Source organism: Rhea americana, unplaced genomic scaffold (genome assembly GCF_003343005.1).
Source record: "Rhea americana isolate MKP2758 unplaced genomic scaffold, rheAme1 scaffold_284, whole genome shotgun sequence".
Taxonomy (NCBI): domain Eukaryota; kingdom Metazoa; phylum Chordata; class Aves; order Rheiformes; family Rheidae; genus Rhea; species Rhea americana.
Window position 1 is genome coordinate 176822 of NW_028186406.1, and position 24477 is coordinate 201298.

The 24477-nt window shown below is 41.2% G+C and overlaps 1 protein-coding gene across 1 annotated transcript in view; it reads right to left on the reverse strand.

Annotated features, from left to right (window-relative positions):
* Positions 1-24477, reverse strand: part of FRAS1 (Fraser extracellular matrix complex subunit 1) — a 176856-nt gene that overhangs the window by 91293 nt on the left and 61086 nt on the right. Inside the window, exons 3-13 of the mRNA XM_085308858.1 lie at positions 23981-24088; positions 20650-20742; positions 18649-18808; positions 17624-17757; positions 14603-14686; positions 13880-13981; positions 13585-13776; positions 9509-9598; positions 7597-7744; positions 5111-5254; positions 4544-4678 (exon numbers count right to left, since the gene is read on the reverse strand). Of these exons, the coding sequence (XP_085164984.1) occupies positions 4544-4678; positions 5111-5254; positions 7597-7744; positions 9509-9598; positions 13585-13776; positions 13880-13981; positions 14603-14686; positions 17624-17757; positions 18649-18808; positions 20650-20742; positions 23981-24088 (1390 nt within the window). The remainder of the gene's footprint in view (positions 1-4543; positions 4679-5110; positions 5255-7596; positions 7745-9508; positions 9599-13584; positions 13777-13879; positions 13982-14602; positions 14687-17623; positions 17758-18648; positions 18809-20649; positions 20743-23980; positions 24089-24477) is intronic.

A 24477-nucleotide genomic window follows, 5' to 3' on the forward strand; every position in this document is an offset into this window, starting at 1 on the left:
AGCTTTAGGCAAGATGGGCTAAGAACATGCCCAGTGCCACACCTCTAGTGGGAAACCTGGAAGGTCTACACTCAAGCCAAGTATTCAAAAACTTCAAAATCCCCCTTCACTCCCTCTCTCCCGCTCCCAACAGGGTCTCATCAGCCTGTGACTATGATCCTGCAAAACCAGTCGAGGGTATCCCATAGTAAGGCAGCTGCTGCTTTAAAATTGCATATCTTCTTAGATGGAGGATGCCTTCTACGGTCTCTAAGAGTTTGAAAGGCTACGGTGAGAGAAAYAAAGATGAAGTACAACCTACCAGAGGTCACCAGGCTTTCTGAGAAGTKGCAATGAATTTGCCAGAACATTATGAAACGGAGACTCTCTGCAATCAAAGCTAATGGACAGGAGAGCAGAGAGGGACAGAAAGGGAGGGCATTTAAGTAGCAGGGCTTGGAAGAGGGAAGGGAAAGGAGAAAGACTGTAATCAGATTTTTAGCAAATCAGGCATGTTTAGCATTTGGAAGCAGAGCAAATGACTCAAAGTACAGGACAGGTGACAATCTCCTCAGGTGGGCCAATGATAAAAGTATCTGTGGCAAGAGACCCAGCTCAGAGGCACTGCTGCAATCATTAGGTCTACCCTGGGAACAGGCTCCAGTGACGCAGCCATTTCTGCATGCAGGGCAGCAAGTACCTTCAGCAGTTATCAACTGCTGGTCTCCAGATGACAAAYACACACAGCCCATTCATGTTCCTACAGATACAATCCTTCACTTCTTGTGCCTGCTGCGACAAGCACCAGGCAATTTATTTTCACATGTCTTGAGGATTGTTTTGTTGTTATATCCAGCAGCTACTGAGTCCCAGACAGTATCTCTGCTCTGTTTGCTATCAGGAGGTCTAAGCACAGCTGGAGTTACAAGCAAGAGACTGCCACCCCTAGGATCAGGATCTTGTGGCTGGGGCACATGTTCCTGCCCTCTGTTTGCACACACACACACACCTGCCTGCAGAAGTTTTGGCTCTTTAAGCACTGGACCATTGCCAGGCTCAATGGTTGCTCTTTCCCCAGCCACTCCCCAACTCCACTGAAAAAGAAGGGGAAAAAATAAGTATTCATTGGGCCACTGTCAGCTGAAATGTCTTTGTCTGCAGCAACTAAGTGGATGCCTGAAAATAAATAAGCAGAAGTAACTGCATTGCCAGGAAACTGTGTTTTCTCCTTTTCTTGCTATTTTCAGTTCAGAGTTGGGAAGGGCCATTTTGTACTCTCTCCTCAGTTGAGATACCGGACATGAAGTTCCTGTAGCCTAATCAGACACTGTTGTTGAATGAAAGATGTTCAAAAGAATACATTTGGCCTTCCAGTTTCAATAGGATGCACAGTTACTCTGCCTCAGCTGACATGAGGGCATTCACTAAGCTGCAATCACACATCTTTCCAGAAAATCAATGCTAAACAGACTAAACTTCCAGGGTCTCACTTCTTGGTTGAAGCAGGAACACCTCAAAGCTCGTGAACCAAAGGGCCTCTCTCTCTGCTCTGTTACTCAGGAATTCCAGGTGTAAAAAACTAAGAGTTGCACAGAAGTGACAGAGGCCTGGTGCTTTTAGAAGACAGGAGTTCCTGTAAGGGCACATTCCCTTTGGCAAAAGGGCGCATGCAGGCATCAGAGTCTGCAGTCTGCTGCATCCCAGACCACCCCGAAGGCCCCAAATCACTGGTCACTCTGGCATAACCAACACATTTCATTACAGCACTCAGACACAAAGCACGGTGCCAGGTATGAGCAACGAGTGCTTTCCACATGCTCTGCCTTTTTGTTCTATCATGAATGACCAAAACCAACAAAAGCTACACTTACCAAGCTCTCTCTTATTTGCATCAGCAATGTTCACAGGCCTGACRAAAGCAGAGGAAGGCCAGCGCAAAGCGCCTCACAGAACACCATGAGAAGCTGTTGCCTGGCTTTCAGAAAGCACAGATGKGTTCCAACAGCTCTACCTATGCTGTGTGGCAGCAGAAACCACCTSTAACGTGTCCTCCTCACTGCAAGCTGGGCAAGCTCAGCTTAGTCATATTCAGTCATTCATTCTCAAGGTAAGCCTCTGCAGCCGGGATACAGCAGAGAAAAACAACAGGGCATGAACAGAAACTCAAGCGCTTTGCTACAGAGTGAGCTGTGTCTGWTACTGTCAGGTTACTCATTTCAATATTCACACTTCAGGAGATCAAAGCAGAAACACTTGCATTCTGCCTAAGCTTTTGAATAATCCTGAAAACATAAATAATTAAGTTGGAAAAATGCAGTGAAAGCACTGAAAACTCCAAGTCCTTTGAGCCCTTTTGTTTTACATGGCAGGTATCTTCCCCTCCACCTTCACTTTGCTTTGGCGTTTTTTTCTTAACTGTTTACGTGGCCCATTTCTGGCAAGGAAGATTTCATTACTCTGCCCAAAGCAGAATTCCAACTGACCCATGATTATTAAACACACTGGTATGTACCTGAACTGCCACCTTTTATCCTCAAATCTCAATCTTTCTTTTAATGGTTTCAATACTTTACAGAATGGAGGGTTGGGGAGAGCAATAACGCTGGTGTAAGAGCAGAATTGTGAAAAGAACAAAAACAACTTCATTCCAAAATTCAAATTAGATTCAATCAGACCAGATGTTATAAAAAATGAACAAAAGATGAATTCATTGTGTTTTGTTGTTGCAATATAGACAACAGTGTCTCAACAACAGGACGGATTAAGTAACCAGTTCTTACAGGTCTTTTTCAATTGCAAAGCAATTCCTCAAGAGATTGTGTTAATTATTATAGTTCCAACAAACTATCTCATTCATCCTTTCTGTTATTGTGGAACATACTTACCATAAATGTTAAAAACTGTTATGAGAAAAATATCCCTCAACAGTTTAAAGCCAGTTTGGACAAACAGATAACACATTTGTAAAATGGAGAGTGTACAAAGAAAGGCTGAATGAAAATGAATTATGGCCTATGTCTGAAATTTAAGGCTTTCTCCACTGGTTTTATTTTATGCAGAAAATGCAGCCAGGCAGAACTAAAACAAATTGGTTTAATTCCCTTGAGGAAACAGGAACAAATTTTCCCAGCAACTTTCAGCTACAACCATGCGTGACTGCAAATTCGGATGGAATGTACAATCACTAATCCACAAACCAGTAATAAAATGAAATGTTAGCCTTTCTCCCTACTTCAGCAGTACATGGGGACTGCCAGTTAAAACTCCAGGAGCAGGTGGAAAGGAAATGGTAAAATAAAACCAAATGAAGTAGATGATTATTTGATACTTAACACTATAAATTTGTCTGGACCAGGTCTCTCTCTTCTATTTATATACACACAATAGGGCCCTAGTCTATGCTGCCAGAAGGCAGAGGTTTTCAAAGCTTCAAAACCTGAAACAAATAGTCAGCTTGTCAAGGCAAACCATATTAGAAAAGGAGACTGGACTTAGAATCTGAAGTGTTTTCTCCTGAAATCTGCCAAAAGCCCTAATTTTAGGCAGAAAGGCTGGTTCTAAAGAAATTAAAGCAATGGCTCAAAAAGTTAAGCCTATGCTCCGGTCCTTTGTTGAATTAGGGCTGCAGAAAGATTTCAAAGCCACCTAAAAAGGCCAACTTCAAGAGGAGAAAAGCATTAACTTTAAAGAAAACAATAAAACTGTCAGGAGAAAAAAGCAGCTACCAGTTTGGAGGAAGTACAAATATCCCAAAGGAGTCGGGGAAGCTCATAAAAACACTGTCATAGTTCCATCAAAAAGAAACCTGTAACTTCCMAATCTTAATCTCAGGCTCTGAAGTCACAAAGGTATAAGATTTAGACACATCTCAGTTTTGTGTGGAATTACTAATTTACATTGTACGTATTTCTCCTGAGAACAGCTAGCCCAATCAACTTTTGGGAAGAGAGCACTGTATGAAGGAAATAAATGGCAAAACAAAGAGGAAAACATCAAAATAGTATTTTCTGTGATTGTTTTCTGGCTCCAGCTCCCCATCTCTCCTAGTAATTCTCCAAAAATGTCGAAGTACTGTCTCTTCAGAGGTCTGCCATTAGCAGCTGCAGCTTAGTGCACACTGAACTCAAAGAAAACCCCAATAGATCAGGTTGCTGGGCATGCTTCAGGGTCTTGTATCCTTAGTAAAATAAGCACATATATCCTGCGCTACCAAGYACTTCAATATCACAAAATACACAGTTGCATTTCCAAAAGGGAATTTTGAATGGAAAGAAGACAGTGGCGAAAAACTAGAACTATGTCATTAAAGAGCAGAAACTTGTAGTTCAACAGAAATGATCTGCTGAGGAATTTTAATGAATATTCCTCCAACCAGCAATCAGTTTTACACAGTATGACTTCATTCCTCTGTTCACTCTTTGCTTTACTCTACGGTAAACATTAACGCCTATGTCAACAGCAGATCCCTCAACTGAGGGTATACATATCTAAGAGACTGGGTACAGCTTTGTCTGCTCTCTTGTTTTTGCAAGTATCACAAAGTCTTTTTGTTTTTTTGAGTTACCTGCACAAAGGAGCCGATCCTGAAAGAACCCCCGCCCACATGAAGTCACACACTGCCCATTCTTCAGCAGCAGGGATGCTTGGCATGAGGAGCACTCAAATCCATTGGTACAGGCTGAACATGTTTCGTTGCAGGCTTCCGACAAAAAGCAAAGAAAAACAAAGGAGCATTAATGCCAAATATCTGGAGACAGCAAGACTCCCCTGCTCTGATAAAATGAAACAGTCCATGGAGTATCTCTGTTCAGTTCCTCTGAGTCTGGTCCCCCTACTACCTTTCATGAAGTATTTTTTTTTCCCGATATGAGATCAAAAATTCGAGAATCTACATTTTCTGGTGACTGCCATCTGAAAYCTCTTAAAGTCGTAAGCCTACGGTTACTATGTAGTATTTGCCTGAATGCTTTTCCAAACAGAGCCTGATGATGTGCTTTCACAGCAATGTGAGACTGCAGGAAGCAAACTAGGGGGCAACTCGGACAGCAAGTCTGTGGGATCCTACAAACAAAAGCACAGCAGGCCAGTGGAAAGAGTCATCTGGCAAGACAAAGTCCCTTGCAGGGCTGACCTAAGCAAGTCCCTGCATCCTGGTAGAAGCCTGATTCACACGTCTCCACACAGCGTCCGTTCTGCAGCTGCCTCCTTGCATCACGGCAGACGTTACAGTGATCAAAGGACTGAGAGCAGGTCAAACAGTCCGGGTGGCACTCAACTGTCACAAAGAAAAGACATAAAGGCAAAAACATCAGCAGTGCTTTCAGCCAGGAAGGTAGAAAACAATGCACACTCAAAAACCAAAGTAAAATTCATTACTGGCTTCTGTMGGCAGCTCAGGGTACATTGGTTTTGGAGTGTTTTTCTTTTAAAATAGCATGAAAAGACTTAAATATTATATTGCTGCATTCTAGTATATTGGAAAGGTATTGTATTGTCTATTGATAAAAAGGWTATTCATTGTCCACACTGTTTCTCAGCAGTAAAAATTTTAAGTCATCTGGAATTAATGGCCCAGAACAACCCGATTTTGAGTTTCCTTTAGTCACATCCTGCAATGAAGAGAAAAGCATGCCCACATCAGGTCAGAGTGCAGGTGGCAGATTCTACCCCCCTCCCTGCAGTCAAAAGTTCTGTGTCATAGTGCTGTAACAAGGTATTTCATGACCACAGATACTTTCTCAAATAGCACAGCTGGTCTCTCTACAGAGGACAGGAGAGGGACTAAATCTTTAATGCTGAGTTACTTTCGCTTGCTGGAATAAAAGCTGTCTGTTCCTCCCTGAAGAGTCAGCAAAAAGGATTCAGATTCTAAAAACTCTCCTTCATTTACACTAAAAAATCTGTAAGTTTCCAAAGAGGTTCTCCTAAGGGAGGAAAACAGGAGTTATAGAAAACAGACAGTTAAGGTTAACAACAAATCCAAAATGAARAACAGCAGAAATGAATAGGAGGTTCTGTCTCTAACCATTTCTTTCCACTAACTTTCCAAAGCAGCTCATCCTTACTGCTTAACAATGAACTGACTGCTCAGAGGTACAGAATGGGTAATTTTTCGTAAGTAGGGGAAAACTCCCTCAGCTCYACTCCAAACACTCTCAGCAAGAAGGCACAGTTGCTGGTTTTCATGCGACTACAGCTATGTTTAGGGTTAGATGCTCTATACTAACTGAGAATGAATAGGTTCTTCCTGCATGCTTCTTCCAGTATATCTGTGCGAAGCAGCAAATGATTTTTACTGGCTTTAAGGAAACAGATGCATTAAGCACTAGCGTCCCCCTCCTCCCGTAATTTTAGAAAGTGGAGATCAGTTCTGCAAAATAATCTAGCAAGCTTTAGGCTTACAGATTAAGCAGGTTGAATTTTGCATTTGTTTCTCTGTTCTGCATTGGAGGGGATGAGAGGGAGGTAATTTCAGTAAAAGAAATTTCCATTTACCTTTTACAACACAGAAACACARGTTTAGCTCTGTATGTCCAATATAATGACTTCAAAACTTATATTTTCCAAAGTGCTACTACTCTAGAAGAGGTCGGGTTCTCAAGAGTAACCAGCATGCAGTGGCATCTCTTGATAAGAGAACAGATATGTGCTGAGAGCACTTTATAATCTATCCTCTCCTCAGCAGTCTGTATAGAGGCTGTTCTCTTTTGAAAATCCAGAACAATTTTGTCTAAACTGTCCAAACCCCATTTTCCTCACTTTTCAATTTGTAATGGTTTGCATTTTTTTTAGCATTTAATAAATAACAAGCTTTAAAACATTACTACGGTAAGTGCACCAAGCCACCGCTGCAAATCACAGCAWAATTAAACAACGAAACTATTTTCTTTTTACTGAAATAAACCATTAACTGGGGCACTCTGATAAAACCAAAGTTAGATGAATGCAGCAAGAACAGCTACCAATAGAAAAAAATAGCAAATCACAGAAAAAGCCTATCAACTATAAAATGTAAATGAAGAAGAATGACAACATCCTGGAGAAAAATGAATTTATATGCAAAGTTAACACATAKCTAAGGCTATTCTAATCTCTCCCAATAATTATTAACTGGCAGTCATTCAGCCCCAGGTGAGCTTGTGGCATGAACAGTGAAAGCAGGTTCTTTCTCTTCCCCCTTCCCAAGAAATAATCATGAACTCATAAACTCCAGAAACCTCATTAAGATTCAGCARGTAGTAGCCTTCTGCCTTAGAAAACTTATGTTGGGGAAAAAAAAAGGAAAAAACAGCACAAAACATCTCCAGAGACTTTTCCCAAAGGAAAGCTATGAAGGGTATGATCTAAACCAAGGGAAGTCAGCAGTAGCCTTTGGATGGAGTCCTAAACCTCTCCTGAAATCCTAACTAAATTATATGGGAACCAGTTAATTTGCAACTGCAAAGGGAATGAAGTAAAAACAAGTTAAAATTCAATGCAGGTGTCAGAACAGCGCTGATCAAACCAGGGAAAGGAAGGCCGCAAGGTTCCCAGAACACGACCCGTGCCAGAGGCGTATGCAACGCGCTCCCACCCAACCCAAGTGACGGCAAGAGGCGGCGGTCTCTGCGCTTGTACCTGGCTCGCAGCGGGGGCAGCACTCCCCCTCTACCTCCACAGCTAGGCTGCCCAGCGGGCAAGGCGGGCAAGAGCGCTGGAAGCAGATCACCTCTGCATCCCGGCATTCACATTCTCTGCACWGCTCCTCTCTCCACGTCTCTTCATCCTGCACAGGACAACACCAAACGGCCAGCATTAGTACTCTGCTCCTCCAGCACAGCTGCCAAGCTCTGCCGTCAGGCCGAGTCCAGATTTTACTTTGGGCAACAGACACCTGGTTTGCCAACAAGCAAGAACTTCCCATTGTTTATTGCTTCAATATTAAATTATTTTGCACAAACAAGGTATTTTTCCCATGCAGAGAAATCTCCAGATAAACTCAGAGACTACATCAGTACTAGCASTAAACGTTACTGGGACTTTCTCAGCACTGACTCCCACTGACATGGGACTGCCCAACTCTGTATGACTAACCCTCTTGCCTTGCAAAACCAGACAGGCTGCAAAGGGTCCTTGGCCTGTGGCAGCTCCTGAATACATTTTCACAACACTCCCTCCAAAATGGGGTGCTTTTTTAGGTAGCAGCACATACCTTCTGCTTCTTCACCTACTTTCATCTTCTCTAACACAAATCATTGTCTCATATGTCAAAATTCTGCTGCCTCRCTTGTTTTGCTTCTTTTTCACAGCCCAGTAACAACTGTTTAAAACTGTTTTGTATCTGAATGATACCTTTTATTTGTTCTGAATTTATGTATTTGCAGTTCTGAATTTATATGTTTGTATAATGACGTACTGGGTCATTATAACCTTCTCCTCCGCTACAATTCATCTCACCTATCTGTCAAACTTTAAATCTCTTTCTAACCTTTGATRGCATTTTACACCCTATCCTCCTTTCTTTTGCTGCTTTATTTTCCATCACCAAGCACTGGCTGACATACCATGCAAATACTAGCAGACTGAACCCTCTGCTTTCTTGAAAAGCTAGCCCTCCTGTCTGACCTTTCTACTTTYACAAGTTAGTGGAGGGGAGACATCTCACACTCACTGTCTCCCCACTGCCTGCTGCAAWCAGCATCCCCAGGTCTCCTCTGAAGGGACCAGAACAAGCTCTCAACCACTGAGCCTCTGCTGGTTCCTTTTGAGGAATTTCAAAGGCAGAAAAAAGTCAGCTGGCATTTTAAATGCCCAAGAAGCTTTCTTGCCAGTTCCTCTCTCAAAAAGGATGAAGAACAGACAGGAATAAACCAGACATCTTAATCTGTTTTACCTCACTTGGCTCAGAGAAAGAGATCTAAGGAAGGAAAGGGAGGTATTATCATTAGGATTAAAATAATAATAATAAAAAAAMCAGCRTTAAACTTCCCATTTCCCATGCATGTTGGCAAACAGCAGCCATCAGTACTTGTACTCATCTGTCAGTGCAATGAAAAGTCCAATACTGGTATATTTCAACCAAGAAATCCAACACTTCCTTTTTCTTTAACTTGAGAAGGAAAGTTCCTTGAAAATATTCATAAAATAAGGCACTCCTGCTGCAGTGAAAATAATAATCAGTGGAATACATAATCAGAAGGCTATACTTCGCCTTTGCTTTGTAGCCCCTAATGTATAGTATGAAAGTGAGGCATCTTAAATGCCCATGAGGTGCACAGGAAACCAATGGGTATGTGTATTAAATATTAAGAGGAACAATTGATTACATGACACAGAAGAAGGTAAGGCAAACAAATTCTGAAGCAGWTGTACACATTATAAACAAGTGTGTTTGGTAAATTCTAAAAGCAGTCTGGAGATTGCTTCAGCGGTTYGTTCTTCTACCACACTTGCAAATAATATCCTTTTCAGAACTGGAGAGGGAGAGCCACTTCTCCAAAACTTTATGAGTAGCACTCTCTACATGCTCCAAAAGTACCAGGATACTCACTTCTTTGGTATGTTCTCTGTAAATACAGTAACTGTTACTTGAAATACATTCAGGACAGCACTTCCCATTTAAGTGAATTAATTCTTCACCCTGTGAAGAGAAAGGTTGCAGCAATTCAGATGGAATCAACACACCAAAGTACTGTGGAATGCAGAGACAGAACCGCTCTTGCCCTGGAATGCAATCTTCAATATCTAATTTCACCTTATCTCCTCTGTATCCTACTTCATCTCTATCTGTACGGCCTAAAAAATGTGCTTAATTAACACTGTAGTTGCAGAACAAACCTCAGAAAAGGTCAGRGAATTCAGTAATAAGGCCATTGCTTCATCCCTAAATCCTGCAGAGAAAGAACCCTCTGGAACAGTCCATTGAAAATACAGAGAACAGGAATATTATTTTTACTGTGAATTTCCAGGACTTTTTCGGCTGTCATCACCAAGTCAATGAATGGAAGCTTACCTTCATTTTCAACGTTTTACTTTTTCCTAAGACAAAAGGCCAAAAAYGTTCATGACAAATTTCAAAGCACATGCTCTATTTATCCCAGATGAAAAAAGCCTGCTCTTTGTTGCAGCTCCACAGAATTTACTGAAAATACTTTGGTTTGAAGATAAGAATTTTTAACAGGGTAACGGAATGAAGTGCTCTAACTGGTCACAAATTTTTGTGCCTAAGCGGAAGCTGAACATTTATGAAAAAGGGAAGCTCTGTCTTAAGAAGCCAACAAACATAAAGAAATAGCTTCAATATCTTGACAAAATTCTCATGCGTGCTAAACACAGGCAGAAAACATCACAGTAACAAAAGTTACAAACGAATAAGTAAATTAGCTATTTTGGCACTGGTTAWATTTTTCTGGCACCGAGCACAGGTTAAATCTTTCCCCATTAAATGTCAGTGCCAATGCTCATCTCAAATCTCAGGATGATTATTTATTTATCACAAAGCAGAGAAGTCACAACAGGTTTTTAACTGTCTGCAAGGGGCTCATATACCCAATGAAGTCGCATAGCTTTTATTCGTTTCCATTTCGGCACGTGGCTACCTTCTTTGGGGGGCTCACAAAATTCAGCTAAGTGCCAACTTTACCCAGTCACTTTGCTGACTCACACCACCGGAGCATCTATTCCAATACTATCGCTCCAGGATATTTTTTGCTATTCTGCTTTAGTGCATCTAGAAGTTTGTATATGTAAACTCTTCTATACCTACACAGTAYAGTAACAACCTCAGCTGCTCTTAATTTAGCTTAGGCAAAACAGCTAATCCAGGCCGTACTTGGGCAACTSTCATATGTTTCTGGGAATAGGTAAGAGAGCAAAGACCATATGGTTTTTACTCATCTAGGACCACGTACAGTCTAAACCTTTCTTTGCTGGTTCTATACAGTTTTGCTACTTAAATCATTTCTTCAAAATGCTGTTGGCTGTGGTTGGATCTCATGTCACTACTATGTACTGTAAAATCTCCCATTCCCATCTGGGCCGACATCCCCCCAACACACACACACACACACACTGTAGGAGAACAGTTAGGCATGGAACATGGCCCTCTCAGCCAGAAGGAAATGCAACTACGCTGCTCTGCCAAGACTCAGGAGAGAGAGAGACTGCGAGACAATCAGGCTACTCATGGCTGTTCTGAAGAAAGATTACTCATCACACTGCAGGTTGAGAATGTTGTAAGGCGGTGATGGGCTGGAAGGCAAAAATTGGGAAAAAAACAGGCTATGTAAGTATCTCTCATGCTCATACATAGCTACATCCACATGCACCAGCCACAACTCTCAACCTCCTAGCTCTGCTTCTTCATAATTTCAGAGTAACTTCCACAGGCTGCTGATCATATGTCAGTCACACAGCATCCTGCAGTATCAGCTTTATTGACCCTGCAGTTGCTGGGGTCAACAGGGCTGTGTCCAGAGCAGGCAAGCAAGGCACCACCAGGGGCGTCCTGTCCACCAGGTAGGCTGCGGCTGCCCCTCCTCGCACCCATGACCCACCCTCCTCAGTCATATCTGAACAGTCACGAGGGTGCATTCTTTGCAGGGGTTTTGGGAAGTGGGCCAGTAGGACTATGCGATGCTTTGGCAGCTTGAGTAGGCTTGGTTAAGCACACCTACTTCAACAACCCAAGCCTGCCACATAACTTCCACTACTGATTTTTTTTTTTTTTTTTTTTTAAGATTAGCTCAGAATCACCGCAGACCCTTTCATTCTTGGTTGCTGGCCAGATTTGTCTGAAAGGGTTTAAAAGCTAAGCCTTTGCCCTATCCTCATGTAATACTGCTATACTATGTCAAGCTGTCCACAATTTGCAGTTTAAATCTGTGGCCTCATTACACTTTGAACAGGACTATGTGACCAGAAAATTAATAATGCCTTAATGAAAAGATTAATCTAAATGCTTCTAGCTTTATCTCAGCTCTGATTTATTGATGCAGGTGCCTATAAACAAGACCTGCAACTCAAACAGAAAAAGAGAAAAGAAAAAGAAAATAATTTATATACTTTTTTGAGTAAATATTTATTACATTAATTTAATGTGCACCTTGTACTATTGAGCTAAACTATGACTGCAACTGTCTTGAGGAAGCCAGTTTATCTTGAGGGAAGCCATGCAGGATTATAAATCCTTGGGCAAATATCTTTAATCAGGTGCTTTCCCTCTGCTGTCCTCCCAGTCATCGTATTTCATTGAATTCAGAATAGCAGCCACTTGTACCCTGAAAAATAATACCACTTTTTTAGATGCTCAGCCTTCAGACTGGTTGGTTACCTTTGACAGCCCAAGTCTGGAAAAAAACTGCACAAGAGACAAAGCTGCTTTTGACCGCCACTCTCTTTTTAAYCCTACATGTAAACATCTTCAGCTGTTGTCCTGCAAGATATTCCAAGCTYTTCCGAATAATGGATTCCTCATCAGAACCCAAGGCATGAATATGAATATTAAATCATTCTCCCTACTGAGCCATGACAGCATGCCATCATCATTAGTGTAAATGATCCAATTTACAGCCATAAGCATGCAAGAAGCTGACTAAAACAGATGGAAGTGCACAAGATTTTATGAATGTCATGACTTCCATCCAGCAAAATCTCTCCATAAAGTTTAAGATTATATGAACATCAGGAGTAGCACACCCAGTGACARGAGTCTGCATTTTTGTTATTTAGAAGGCACAAACACAGATGAACTAGCATACACTTCTATTCCTACATACATTGCCTCTGCATGATGTATCATTTGAGATTGTGCATGTGGATTCTAACTTTCTGGAACAGCCACTGAAACAATCTAATCTGGTGAAACCATTATGTGCAGCACGTTAATTTTTACTGGAACTCAGTCACAATACAATGGTGCTAGTACATGAGATTTATCATGCAAGCAGAGTCACCAGAAAAGCACTTGTCAGTAAGAAAGAAACCTTAGAAAGCTACAATTCCTTCTCTTCTCTTCACTGACTCTGTGGAGTAGTTGTGATAAAATAGATATTGGCCTATTGATTAAAACAGATGCAGTGACAAAACAGAAGTTTTGTTCCACTGCAAAAAGCTAATTCAAACTAATTGTTATATACAACAAACAAAGTAAGTGTGTGTGTTGCGGGGAGGAGGGAAGAGGGAAAAACATTCAACCCTATCTAATGCCTTTTCCATATTCATGGAAACAACTTGTCAGAGGATTTCATTTTGGAGTAAACCACACCGGGAATCATAACATGCCTTACCAGTTTCACTTCCACGCTCAGAACGGCATGGAAAAGATAAAGTGGAACACTGCCTTCCACAACAGTGTGGGAGCAGCGTGGGGGGCAGTCCACATAAAATTAGTAACTGGCTTTCTTCACAGCACAAGTCCACTGAGCAGCCAACCTTGCATGGGAAAATCCAAAGCTCACTCATCTTTTCTGTGAGTGCTTTCAAGGTAATTGTACAAAACAAGCCACTAGAGAAGAGCAGGTTCTTTGAGTGTCTCAAGACATTAGTCAAAAAAGAAGGAAAAAAAAGGAGGGAATGAGGGATCAGAGGACTTGAGGGATGKATTTTGAAAGGGAAAACCTTTCTTACCTTGGCACACTCCACTTTGGCGCACACTGCTTTCTGGCAAGTAACTTGCCCTCCACCACACATGCAGAAGTCACAGCGAGTACTATTCCACATCTCACTGTGGTACCTGACGGTGCCATCATAGAAGCAATTTCCCTTGGCAGAGACACATTCCTCACAGCACTTCCCAGAACGCTGCACTTTTTTTTCCCCCTACAAAATGTCAATGATTATTGAGCAGGAMTCTCTGAACCCTTTCAAAAGGGCAGAGTGACACATGCAGACAGGGTATCGGAGCTGAATGATTTTTAACTACCTTCTCGCATGTAATCAAGTCACACGTCTCTCTTAGACATTTGACTTCCCCTCGGTGACAGGTACATGTAGTACAGGCATTTTTTTTCCACTGTTCACCATGCTATTCAAAAAGAACACGAGATGTATACAATTGTTAAACATCCTTCATAGATAGCCAAATTATCTCCAGAAATCTGTGCTTCCTATTGATGAACATAATCATTTCTTCTGCAGGTCTGTATGCAAGAGCAAACTTCTCTTTAAAAAAATGCTTGTAACTGTATAATCAGCAACATAAAGAAAAAATAAGAGGTCTGGATGACAGAGGTATGCATTTCTCATTAATTGTTAGCTAGTGACATCGGTGAGGCCCTAACTGACATTATTAGCAAAAAATAATAGTTAACAGTAAACCCCACATACACATGCATTCATTAAATAATACATTAAATTAACTCCAGGTGCTTTCCTCCTTCAAAGAAAGTGTGAAAAGAAAGTGCCTAATCTGCTTCATCCTGCAAACTTCCTTTCCGTTTGCCAGTAAGTTCTTATCTAGTTTTAATTTCTTTCAACTCTTCTGGCTTTCCAGAAAGGAAAAAAAAAAAACAAACAAAAACAAAAAAACCCAACTGTCGTACTAAGCTGTCAGTGCCAGCAGAAAGTCAGATGTTATGGAGAAGGAAAGATAGATGTGCCAGAACTTGTGTACAGCTGGCTTTTGGTGTGGCTTATCAAAGGTTACCTGGTACACTCTTCCTGATACGGAGCACRGTTTTGGAATACATTCTGGGCAGCATTTTCCAGGAGACATTATCCTAACTTCATCCTAAATAGAAAGCAGAAGACAAACAGAATAAGAGTAGGAATARTAAAGATAGGGCTCAGCATCACTGCCTGGAATTTCAGGCATTCTACATCTGTGTGATAACCCACAATCCCTCAAGACTGGATTTTGGCTCCAGTATCTGGGGCCATCTTCTCACTATAAGATCAATGTGGAAGTCTAGAAATAAAAACATTCCCTACATCTCTTTCTTTAGGCTTCTTTGGATGGCAACCAAGGCCCAGATACACAGACACAGATAAAGACACACAACACAAAGACAAAAAACATATACACAAATATATTCAGACATACAGAGAACATATACATAAAGCTACAAAGAGATGCACACTAAAAAATAAGATTGTGGAGAGASAGACTCCTCCTTTCTGGTACTGCCATATTTTCAGGCTTTGAATGTGTAATTTACACTCATCATCTCAGGAGYGCTGTACACAGGTATTTGCACTGTTTAAGTTAAAATCATGCAGCATAACTGTCTGCACAGGTGTTAAATTATGCTTAAAACTGGATTAGTTTAAACTTTTTCATGACTGATRTAAGTTACACCGGAATAGTCTAGCAGTTCACATCAATATAGGAGTTCCWGCATGGCTCAGCTCCATTGGTCCCAAATGTGTATATAATTTAACTGCTACATTTTCACATACATCCATTGATTTGTAATGGGCATAGCATCATTCACCAACACCTCCCTCCAGCCACATCGAMATCAACAGAAGACTGACCTGTGGACTGAAAATCATGCAGAAATGCCAACCACTATAATTTCATCTGCTTTGTTAGTGCAAATCACTAGTTTTCAAAGAAAGAGTGGAAGCCTTTGTATAAAAGTTGTCAACCACAGACTTCTCAGTAGAGTTAAAAGAACCAGGGATTTTGTTGGGACAGCATAATGGAGCCTTCCTTTTGGCTCTGATGACTGCTTATTAGGCAGAGATAACTGGCAGCAAAACTCCCTAGAAACAAGCAAGCAAGTAGTGCGAGCTGAAACTGCCAGATATTCATTTAATTTTGCAGTGGAAGCAGCAAGCACTCTGGGCAGACTCGACAAGCTTGCATGTTCAGAGAAAAAATATCCACAGAAAGCGCATTCTTCACTCTCGGCTTTTTTCACGATATCTTGGCACCGAGTTAAAAGTGAGGACTTGCCCTGCCCCTCAACTCCTCTTCTCCTATGGTTGACATATTCAGGTGCCCTCCTGTAACAAGCATTTTTGAACTTGTGTCTCCTCAGCATCCAGAAAAGGGCATACTTATCTGAAAGATGTAAGATGAGTTTAATACTCGTTGTCACCRTGCTGGGAGAAGTTATTTATTCGTTTTTCTCAGGGAGGAGAGTAGGAAGAGACAGGGATAAAAGCACATGACAGGTAYGATCAAGCAGAATTGCTTGTATTGCCAATGCTCCTTTCAGTGGGCATCTTCTCAGGAAATATCTGGAGCACCATCAGAATTAGCTTTCTGCTGCATTAACTTGGATGTTTTCAGCCAATTATTCTCACATATATCACAGTAATAACGAAGTCATTTCTATTTCTACAAATTAAATCCCAGTGATTAGCTGATTAAACATCAGTGCAATCAGTCAGTAGGTAGCATCAATACATTTGGAGCAGTATACTAATTGAGAATCTTAGGACAAAACAACGTATGATCAGTATGCAGAACAGGTGAATTTTCCTTCAAACAAAAGAAAAATCAAAACAGCGTTAATTACACAACCATCAAATCATAAGGTTATGACTAGTGCTTCTCTTTTACTGAGTGCTACATGGTGGTCAGGCTGAGCCAGAGCACACATTTCAAGGGAACTAGAGCTCTTGACTGGCTACTGAAGCAAGCTCAGTAGATAAAAGAATTTGAGAAACTGCTGTTTCATGACAAAAAGTCAAGGCCTAAAAGGGGAACTCCCAAGGGGCCCGATCCTGCATTTCAGAGATGTCACTGACATGGTACGCTGCTGAAAACAAGAATGCTGGGAAGCCTAAGAAAACTGCTACAATAGGCCTAATGACATGAAATCCAAAGAGTATAGTCGCACCCTYAAGCGCTTCTGGTTTGTAATACAATAAAGAGAATTTAAAGAATCTAGTCACTTGTATAGAGCGTAGAGTATTGTACACAGTCTGCTTTCCTTACGAACCATTGTGTTAACACTGTATATAATCCTATCATGTTTTGGCTGGGTTTATCACTGCACAAGTGCTGAAAATTCATCATTACTGTCCACAGCAAAGACCTTTGAGACAGAAATGTCCCAGTTCTCTCATTTGGGCTAGAAAAGTAAGTCACTACTTGATCTTGAGTAAGTTATCTTACTGATTTTACTGATCTGCAGACCTCTTTTGAAACACAAGCACATGTAAGGAATAGTGCTCTGGGACTCTTTTCCAGCAGAAAGTATKTTTTATTTTTAAAGTCTTCTTAGTCAAAAGGGGAATCTTATCAGCATTTGACTATTTTCAATCGCATTTCTACAGTTCTTGTAAACAAAATAAACAAGAACTGCAAACAAAGCAGCTGAAACAAAAAGTTGAAGTTTGTGAAGACAAATGCCCATTAAACCCCTTGTTCTTTCATTCCTTCTTCCAGAGAAATAAAAACACTTCCTSATCAACTCAGTAACATTGTTTTAGTACAAAACCAAGATCACAGTTTCTGTGGATAATATTTTTGCTTAGTTAGCCAGCAAATGCATGATAASAGTAAAAGGGTGGGGAGAGAATGTGTTCGTAAAGAGACAGACAGCACTTGTGTATACCAACAGATTTATCATTCTGTATTTCCAGAAATTAAAACTCCCTTTTCCAAATCATCTACTTTCCATATAAGAGCTCTGCCTGCTAGTTTGTACATCCTGCCAAGGAAAAGAAAATAGCCAAGAAAAATGTCCCCAGAAGGCCAAYGGGTCCTGACCTGACTGCACAGCACAGGCTGGCAGGAAGCCACGAAGCACTGAGTCACGCCATTCCTGCAGATGCATTTGGAGCACTGACCAAGACGCCAGTCTTCTCCATCCTGGAACAAGTGGCCATCAAAGGAGCACGACTCTAAGAGAAATTTAAGATATTGGGTAATTCTCTTTTCACATGTCCTTTAATCCCTTTACATTACCCATTCCGCTTCATCGCAAGCACATATGCTGTTCCCAAGGGGATACCAAGTTCTGTATAGGCTTGCTACACAACGCACTGTGTTCACTGGCAGYCCCTGCAGCTTCTCACTTGCTGCAACAATTTCACACCGTTAAAGTCTGTCATCTGTTAGCAGGTGCAGTTGTTGCATACAGAAAGGAACTACAGGAATATGGGGATATTACATTCCTCTACTTTGGGGAAAGAAGAAAAGAATGCATTTAAAGAGTCCTTATTCACGAATACGCCTATGGCACAATGATATCTTTGAAAACAAGCCAGAGTGATTAGGATAATTAAAACAGATTTTGTGCATCTTAGAATTCAAAATCCTCTTTCTCAAAGTAGCAAATATTTATAACAATTCTAACAGTTTTCAGGGGCTTTAGACTGGTGAATTAAGAGCTCTGGCTGTATTGCTCTCACTGGATTTGAACAAGAAGAAGCATCCAACAGCTCAGGCCTTTTTGAAACTTGCAGCATAAATCTGCAAGTGCCAAGAGTATCCTCACTACACAGGAAATACCTGCATTCTTTTCCCTAAATCATAGTCTCAAAAGCAAGGACAGAGCAATAGGCACATCTGTTCACTGCCTTTGGCCTATGGGTGAAGCCCTTACAAATGTAAATACAGTAACAGGACAGAAAGAGAATTAAGAGACACACTTGACCTAGGTGTTTTCCCAACAGAATTGTGTAAGAAAAGAAAACTTGCCCAATCTGGGGACTAAAAGGAGATTTCCAGCTAGTTATCTACTGCTCCGATCACTGAAGCCAGATGGTGCCCCATTCTCACCAGATACTCACCGCCAAGGCCCACACATTTGGGACAGCAGGCTCCCTGAGCAGTGTACTGCAGCTCCCCTCTACGGCAAGCAAGGGCTGGGCAGACCTTGGGAGTGCAGTTCACCTTCCCGTGGGCACAGGAGCACAGGACACATCCAGAGCTGGCCCACTGTGTGCCATGCTGCAATGCACAAAAAAAAMCACACAAGAGACACATGCATAAATCTAGCTCCTAAGGAGACCTGCAAATTATCTTCTCTTGGCTGAACCACTCTACAGCACTGTTTAGCTTTCCTCTTTTGCAGGCCCAGCCAAGCCCTGTACATTTTAGCCCTTGCTCCTGACTGCACTGTTGGGACAAAAAAGCAGCAAAAACTAGGACAGTAGYAAACTTGGGGATTAGCTTGATTTGCCTTCTTGCTGCAGGGGGGAAACCAGCAACAACCCACCTCTGAAGTCCCAGTCTAATGGGTACACCCCCTTTCCACCACAGTCTGCTGGGGGGACTCTTCAGAGACATTCTTCAGCTGTCCCTGCATGTTTTCCACAGAAATGTTCAAAAGGAGCCCCAACACACACCTGACCGCAACATTGAGCCCCATATAATTAAGCACTGCACTGTAAGTAAAATCTCATGAACAAATTATTGAAGTAACAATACGCTTATCCTGAGGCAAAGTGAAAAAAATCTGGCCCCCAGAAGAAACATGTTGATGTACTGCAACGTTCTCCAACAAATGGTGAATGTTAACTTTTAYAAAACACGCAATATTATCAGGCTTGGAGAAAAGAGCTCTTGTCAGATGGAGTATAGCGGTTTTCTTGATGGAGCTACCACGAGGGCTGCTACCTAAACACCTCTAGAATGAAGTTTAAGTTATAAAGCATTACTCTGGCTTAGTGACAAAAGATAAAACATTTTCTTTGATCTAATCGGTGCTGACTATCAGGATGAGACTTTCTGTGGCCAAAAAATTGTTTCATGTCCACCTCACCCTGGAATCRGGTGATACACATGACTATAGGCACAGGGTGATATTTATTCTCCTGAGTTGCATCCCAAAAACAGGTTTATAAAGAGCGAAAGGTATGAACTAGCATACAGTAATAGTAACAACAAAAAATACAATGTAATATGATATAATATAGTATCACCCAAATCACACCTACAAATAAAGATGAGAAGAGGATGGATGGGCCCTCCTATTCCAGTCTTTTCTATCTTGCTCATAACAAATCCGTGCTGGTCATGCTGCCCCACTAAAACAGAGAGCTACCACCACCATCTGAGGTTTTAGAGTGTACCAGACATTCAAAAGTACTTGGCATTTCACCAGTTTCCGAAGATTTGGACATGACTGATTTCTTGTCGTACTGAAAAGTCCTTAAGAGATTAGAGACCTAGACTCTAGGCTCACAGTTARAACATACTTCTCATTTGCCTATTGTTCAATATATGTCATTAACTACTCCTATGAATCACCATATTTTCTTTCCCGCAGACACTTAGTCTTACTGTTTTGGCCTCTCAGGTCCCCTAGGTGGAACTACATCCTGTAATGTGCTTCTTGAATAATTCAGGGTTACAATATGCATAATCCCAGGCTCATGACAGCAATCAATTTCTACCAGTATAAATTGCTGCTGATTGAAGAACTTTCTTTCAGGACAGCTAATGTGTCAAGTTCAATGTATTTTGCTTCTCCTAACATTACTATATTGTCTCAGACACTCACAGAAACAGCAAAGTGAATGAATGAGTAGAAAACTTTCTCCCCTTAAGTCAAACAGGACACACTATCGCTCAGTGACACATTATCTTTTCACAAACCCTGCATACTGAACTCACTATATATTACATTATCTGATAGTGACAGAATATAGCTGAGMTGGAAAGAGTGACAATGAACAATTCTTTTTCCTCATGTCAGCTAATCACCCTTCACTGACATGAAGCAAGTAGTCGGACAGCTAAAAACCAGAAAGGAATGCCTAGGTTGAGGAATGTGACAGAGCACTCACGCCATGGATCTGTCCTTCATGCTGGCAAAATCCTTCAGCTCGYGAGGCACATTCGGGGCAGCACTTGTTGGGGGCTATTTGGAGCACTTCTCCCTAGACAGATACAAAAATCCAATAAGCAGTGCACATGAAACAGAAAGCTTAACCCGAAGGGACAGACAGGGGATCTCRATGGACACCATTGCTTTCAGTTTGAAGATCTAATGTGCTAAGAGAAATATACAATGCTGTTACAGAAGATCCCATTGTCAAGAGATGTCGCATYGTCTTGGGATGTTGAATTTGACATTTTATGGTCAAAACTGCYGTAGGAGAATTTGAAGAATTTGGAGAACTCTGTAATTAGAAAGTCCCCAGCAGGACTAGCTTTCAAGCTAGGATGAAGAATAGCTGGAAAACATTTATCCAAGACAAAAACAGGAATTATTCAGTGAAGACCCTCTGAAGAATGCATTACAGTCATAACAAATTTTATTAAATAATATTTTCTACATGTACAGGATGGACCTCATTCTAATGTTTCYCTATATCAGAAGCACAGCTGACAAGCAGAAAGAATATGCATCCAGYAGCTGTACTTCCTAGGTTCAACAACCAGCACTTCTTTGAACAATGGTATTTGAAAACTAACTATTGACCACTTCCAACTACAGCACACACTCACACTCTGATGATACTGCTAACACTCTGGTTTGCCTGTTCAAGGGACTTGGCAAGCTGCCTGTCTACTACATTATGCTGGCAGCAGGAAAACAGATGATGCTGATGGAAGGAACTGTCTGAGGTACGACATCAGACCAAGGGCAAAACACATCAGGAAAGACATCAGCCARCACCAGGAAGGACCTTAGCTTCCCTTTCTTGAAAGGTCTCCATGGACTCTGCAAACAAGGATCCCACATTCCTTCCAGCGCTCACAGCTGTGCGCTAAATCTCAGACCTGGCACAGTGCCCAATGGACACAACAGCATAAGCTGTCGCAGCATCTTATTTTGCAAGGGCCCCACTCAGGGCAACAGCACCAAGAGCCCTTGGCACCACCTGGGAGATATCACGGATCTCTCAGTATTTTTCCCCTACAGATTTATAAATAAATAAATAAATAAATAAATAAATAAAGAGGACCATACAATTTTAGTTATCTGAGTACAGCAGCTAGAGAAGGAAAAAAATGAAATAAAAACAAAAGTAGGGAAGAACATCACAAGTTCAGGAAATGAAATGAAGAAAAATTCTACCTATGAAGTCACCTTCTTTAAAATACTGTGAAGGTGCTTCTCAGGAGAAATATTCCGTCCTTGAAAGGGTATAACCAACTTCTAAGGCATCGCTCTTGACCAAAAGGGAATAATTATTTACTGTAACATAATAAAAAATGAAGATTGTACAATACAAAAACACTGTCTTACCTGTCACCTCTTTATTAGTATTGTAAAAACCACCAGAATCATTTGAAAACATCATAAGTTTTYTTTCTAAATTTTCTAAAAGAAACAGTTTAATTTTTCAAATTGTAAAAAGCTTCTCACTTGAAGGTTTCCCTCAATGTCATATTTTTATAAGGCTGAACACAAAATAAAATGTTTCATTTAGATTAAACCATTAAACCTCATTCAGCTGTGAAGCTGGTAAGAAGAGAAATCACTCTGGGTTTTTTTTTTCCTTAATTCACACAACAGAAATAATTTTCACTGATTTTCCATCTACCTAATACATTTTTTTTTCAGTTTGCCTGTGCATGAAGAATATATGCACACATGGCATTAGGTTTTAATATACAAATGTTTAAAATACCACTCGTATCACTTTTTGGAGAGACTGCCAGTTTCTGCTCATGTCTTGTTGCTGTAAACAAGATAGGCAATGTTTACAGAAATCTCACAATAAGCAGRTAAGAAATAAACTACAGAGCCTCTGATCTCATTATCTGTGATCAGTTTATGCTTGAAGGATGATCAGATTTATTTTTATTCTGAGACACTTGATAACTCTTCTCATCATTAAAGTGGCCAAACCTTTTTGAAATACTAAATTCTTCGTCTTGATGATTTCCTGTATCAAGGAGTTGCAGTTTTGTTTTACACTCTGTAAATCTTTTTCTCTTTATAAGCCTTATAGCTGCTTTCCATTTTCATTTAACCTTATTGTTTTTTTTTATGAATGACAACATATTTTCTAGCCCATTCATTATTAGCTGTTCAATGACAGCACTCTTTTTTCTCCCTCCTCTTTAGCACAAAAAACCTAATATTTCTGTTGTCCTTTAATCAATATACAGTCTTAATAAAGGATAAAAATAATAAGGATCAAAAAATATTTCACTGTTAATGCTGTCATATAGGAAAACATTTTAACCTGCTTCATAAAGCTATGTCATTTTTGTATTGGCAGTCCCTCTTTAAAACACTAATTTTCATTGTCATTCATGTGCACTACCCCAGTAATCCAGATGCTAATATAACACCACTTCTGTGGCCAATTAGCTATAAGCGTTAATGAAGGCTCTAACAGAGAAAGATAAACAAGGGACAACGAAAGCTTAACAAGCACCACAAGGCACAAGAAACTAAGACGACAGAGGATCTCAGCTCTGTTGTTGTTCATCAGAGTGGAAAGCGTCCATCTGCTTGTTTGACAGTGACCTGGCTCCATGTTCAAATGAAGGGTGATTAGAAGCTGGGCTCATGCTGGGAGGTCCAAACGCAGCTCAGGGTCTTCCTCGGGGACCAGACCGCCCTTGGAGCACAGGCAGCCTGCAAGCCGTCCAGCACCAAGCTCTGGTTGTAACGCTGGCAAGGACACAAAGACTTCACACACTGGGCTTCGCCTGTGTTTTCACTCCACAGGCTTGCACCAACGAGAAGCGAAAGGGCACGGGGACTACGTCTGACCCTGGGCAGTCACACACACCCTCAGAGACAAAGATTTCACTGGTCCCTTTTGCTTCCCCCAAGTCCTGCCATGAATCAGACCCTCAGGTTCCAAGAGAGCTACACAGAGGAAGCCGAGCACAGAACGCTGACACAGTGGCATRCAGAGATGCATAACCAGTTCCCCTCTGCCAGTGGCACCGGGGAAACTCCTCCTGCTGCATCTTCTTGTGTCCCAGTTAATACAAGAGCTTTGCCTCCACAGGGACTGTAGATTCAACTGCCCATGCCATACTTCTACACGTCACACACTGTGCAGGTTCCAACGCAAGGATTTTGACAAGCCCGTAATTATTGCAAGGGTTAAAGGATGGGGAAAGCAGGAAATCCAGAGTGATCTGCCATTTCTCCCACTGCACAAAAACAGACCAGCAGGTGTTTGGGCAGTTTCAGCCCCTTACCTTCTGAAAGTCACACAGAGGGTGTTTGCAGACAGTAGGTTCACAGGTGACAATATTGCTACGGCAGTTGCAGGCCTGGCAAGAATCTGGCTTCCAAATTGTGTTGTTCTGCAAACAAACRTAAGTTTTAAATTAGATCCATTTTCCATAAACCAGTTTAGACCGTCCAAACTGCAGCTGCTGCTATGACCAAAGCTTGCACTAAGGCACCTGAGTCAGACTTGAGGCCATCCCACACCTGGACACACAGCTGTGGCAGCAAACAGCACTGTGTGAGAATACAGGTAAATACTGACACCCTTGACACCCAATGAGCTCCCAGCTGTTGAATGAAGTATTTAAAACTTTGAGCCTGTAGAAACATGGAAAGAAAACGTTCTCTCATCAAAACTACAAAAGAAACTGTGCTCATTACTTTAGGCTGTGAGATGGAAGAAAAGGTCTAAAGAATATACCATACAATTAAACTGGTGTAGTCAAAAAAAAAAAAAAAAAAA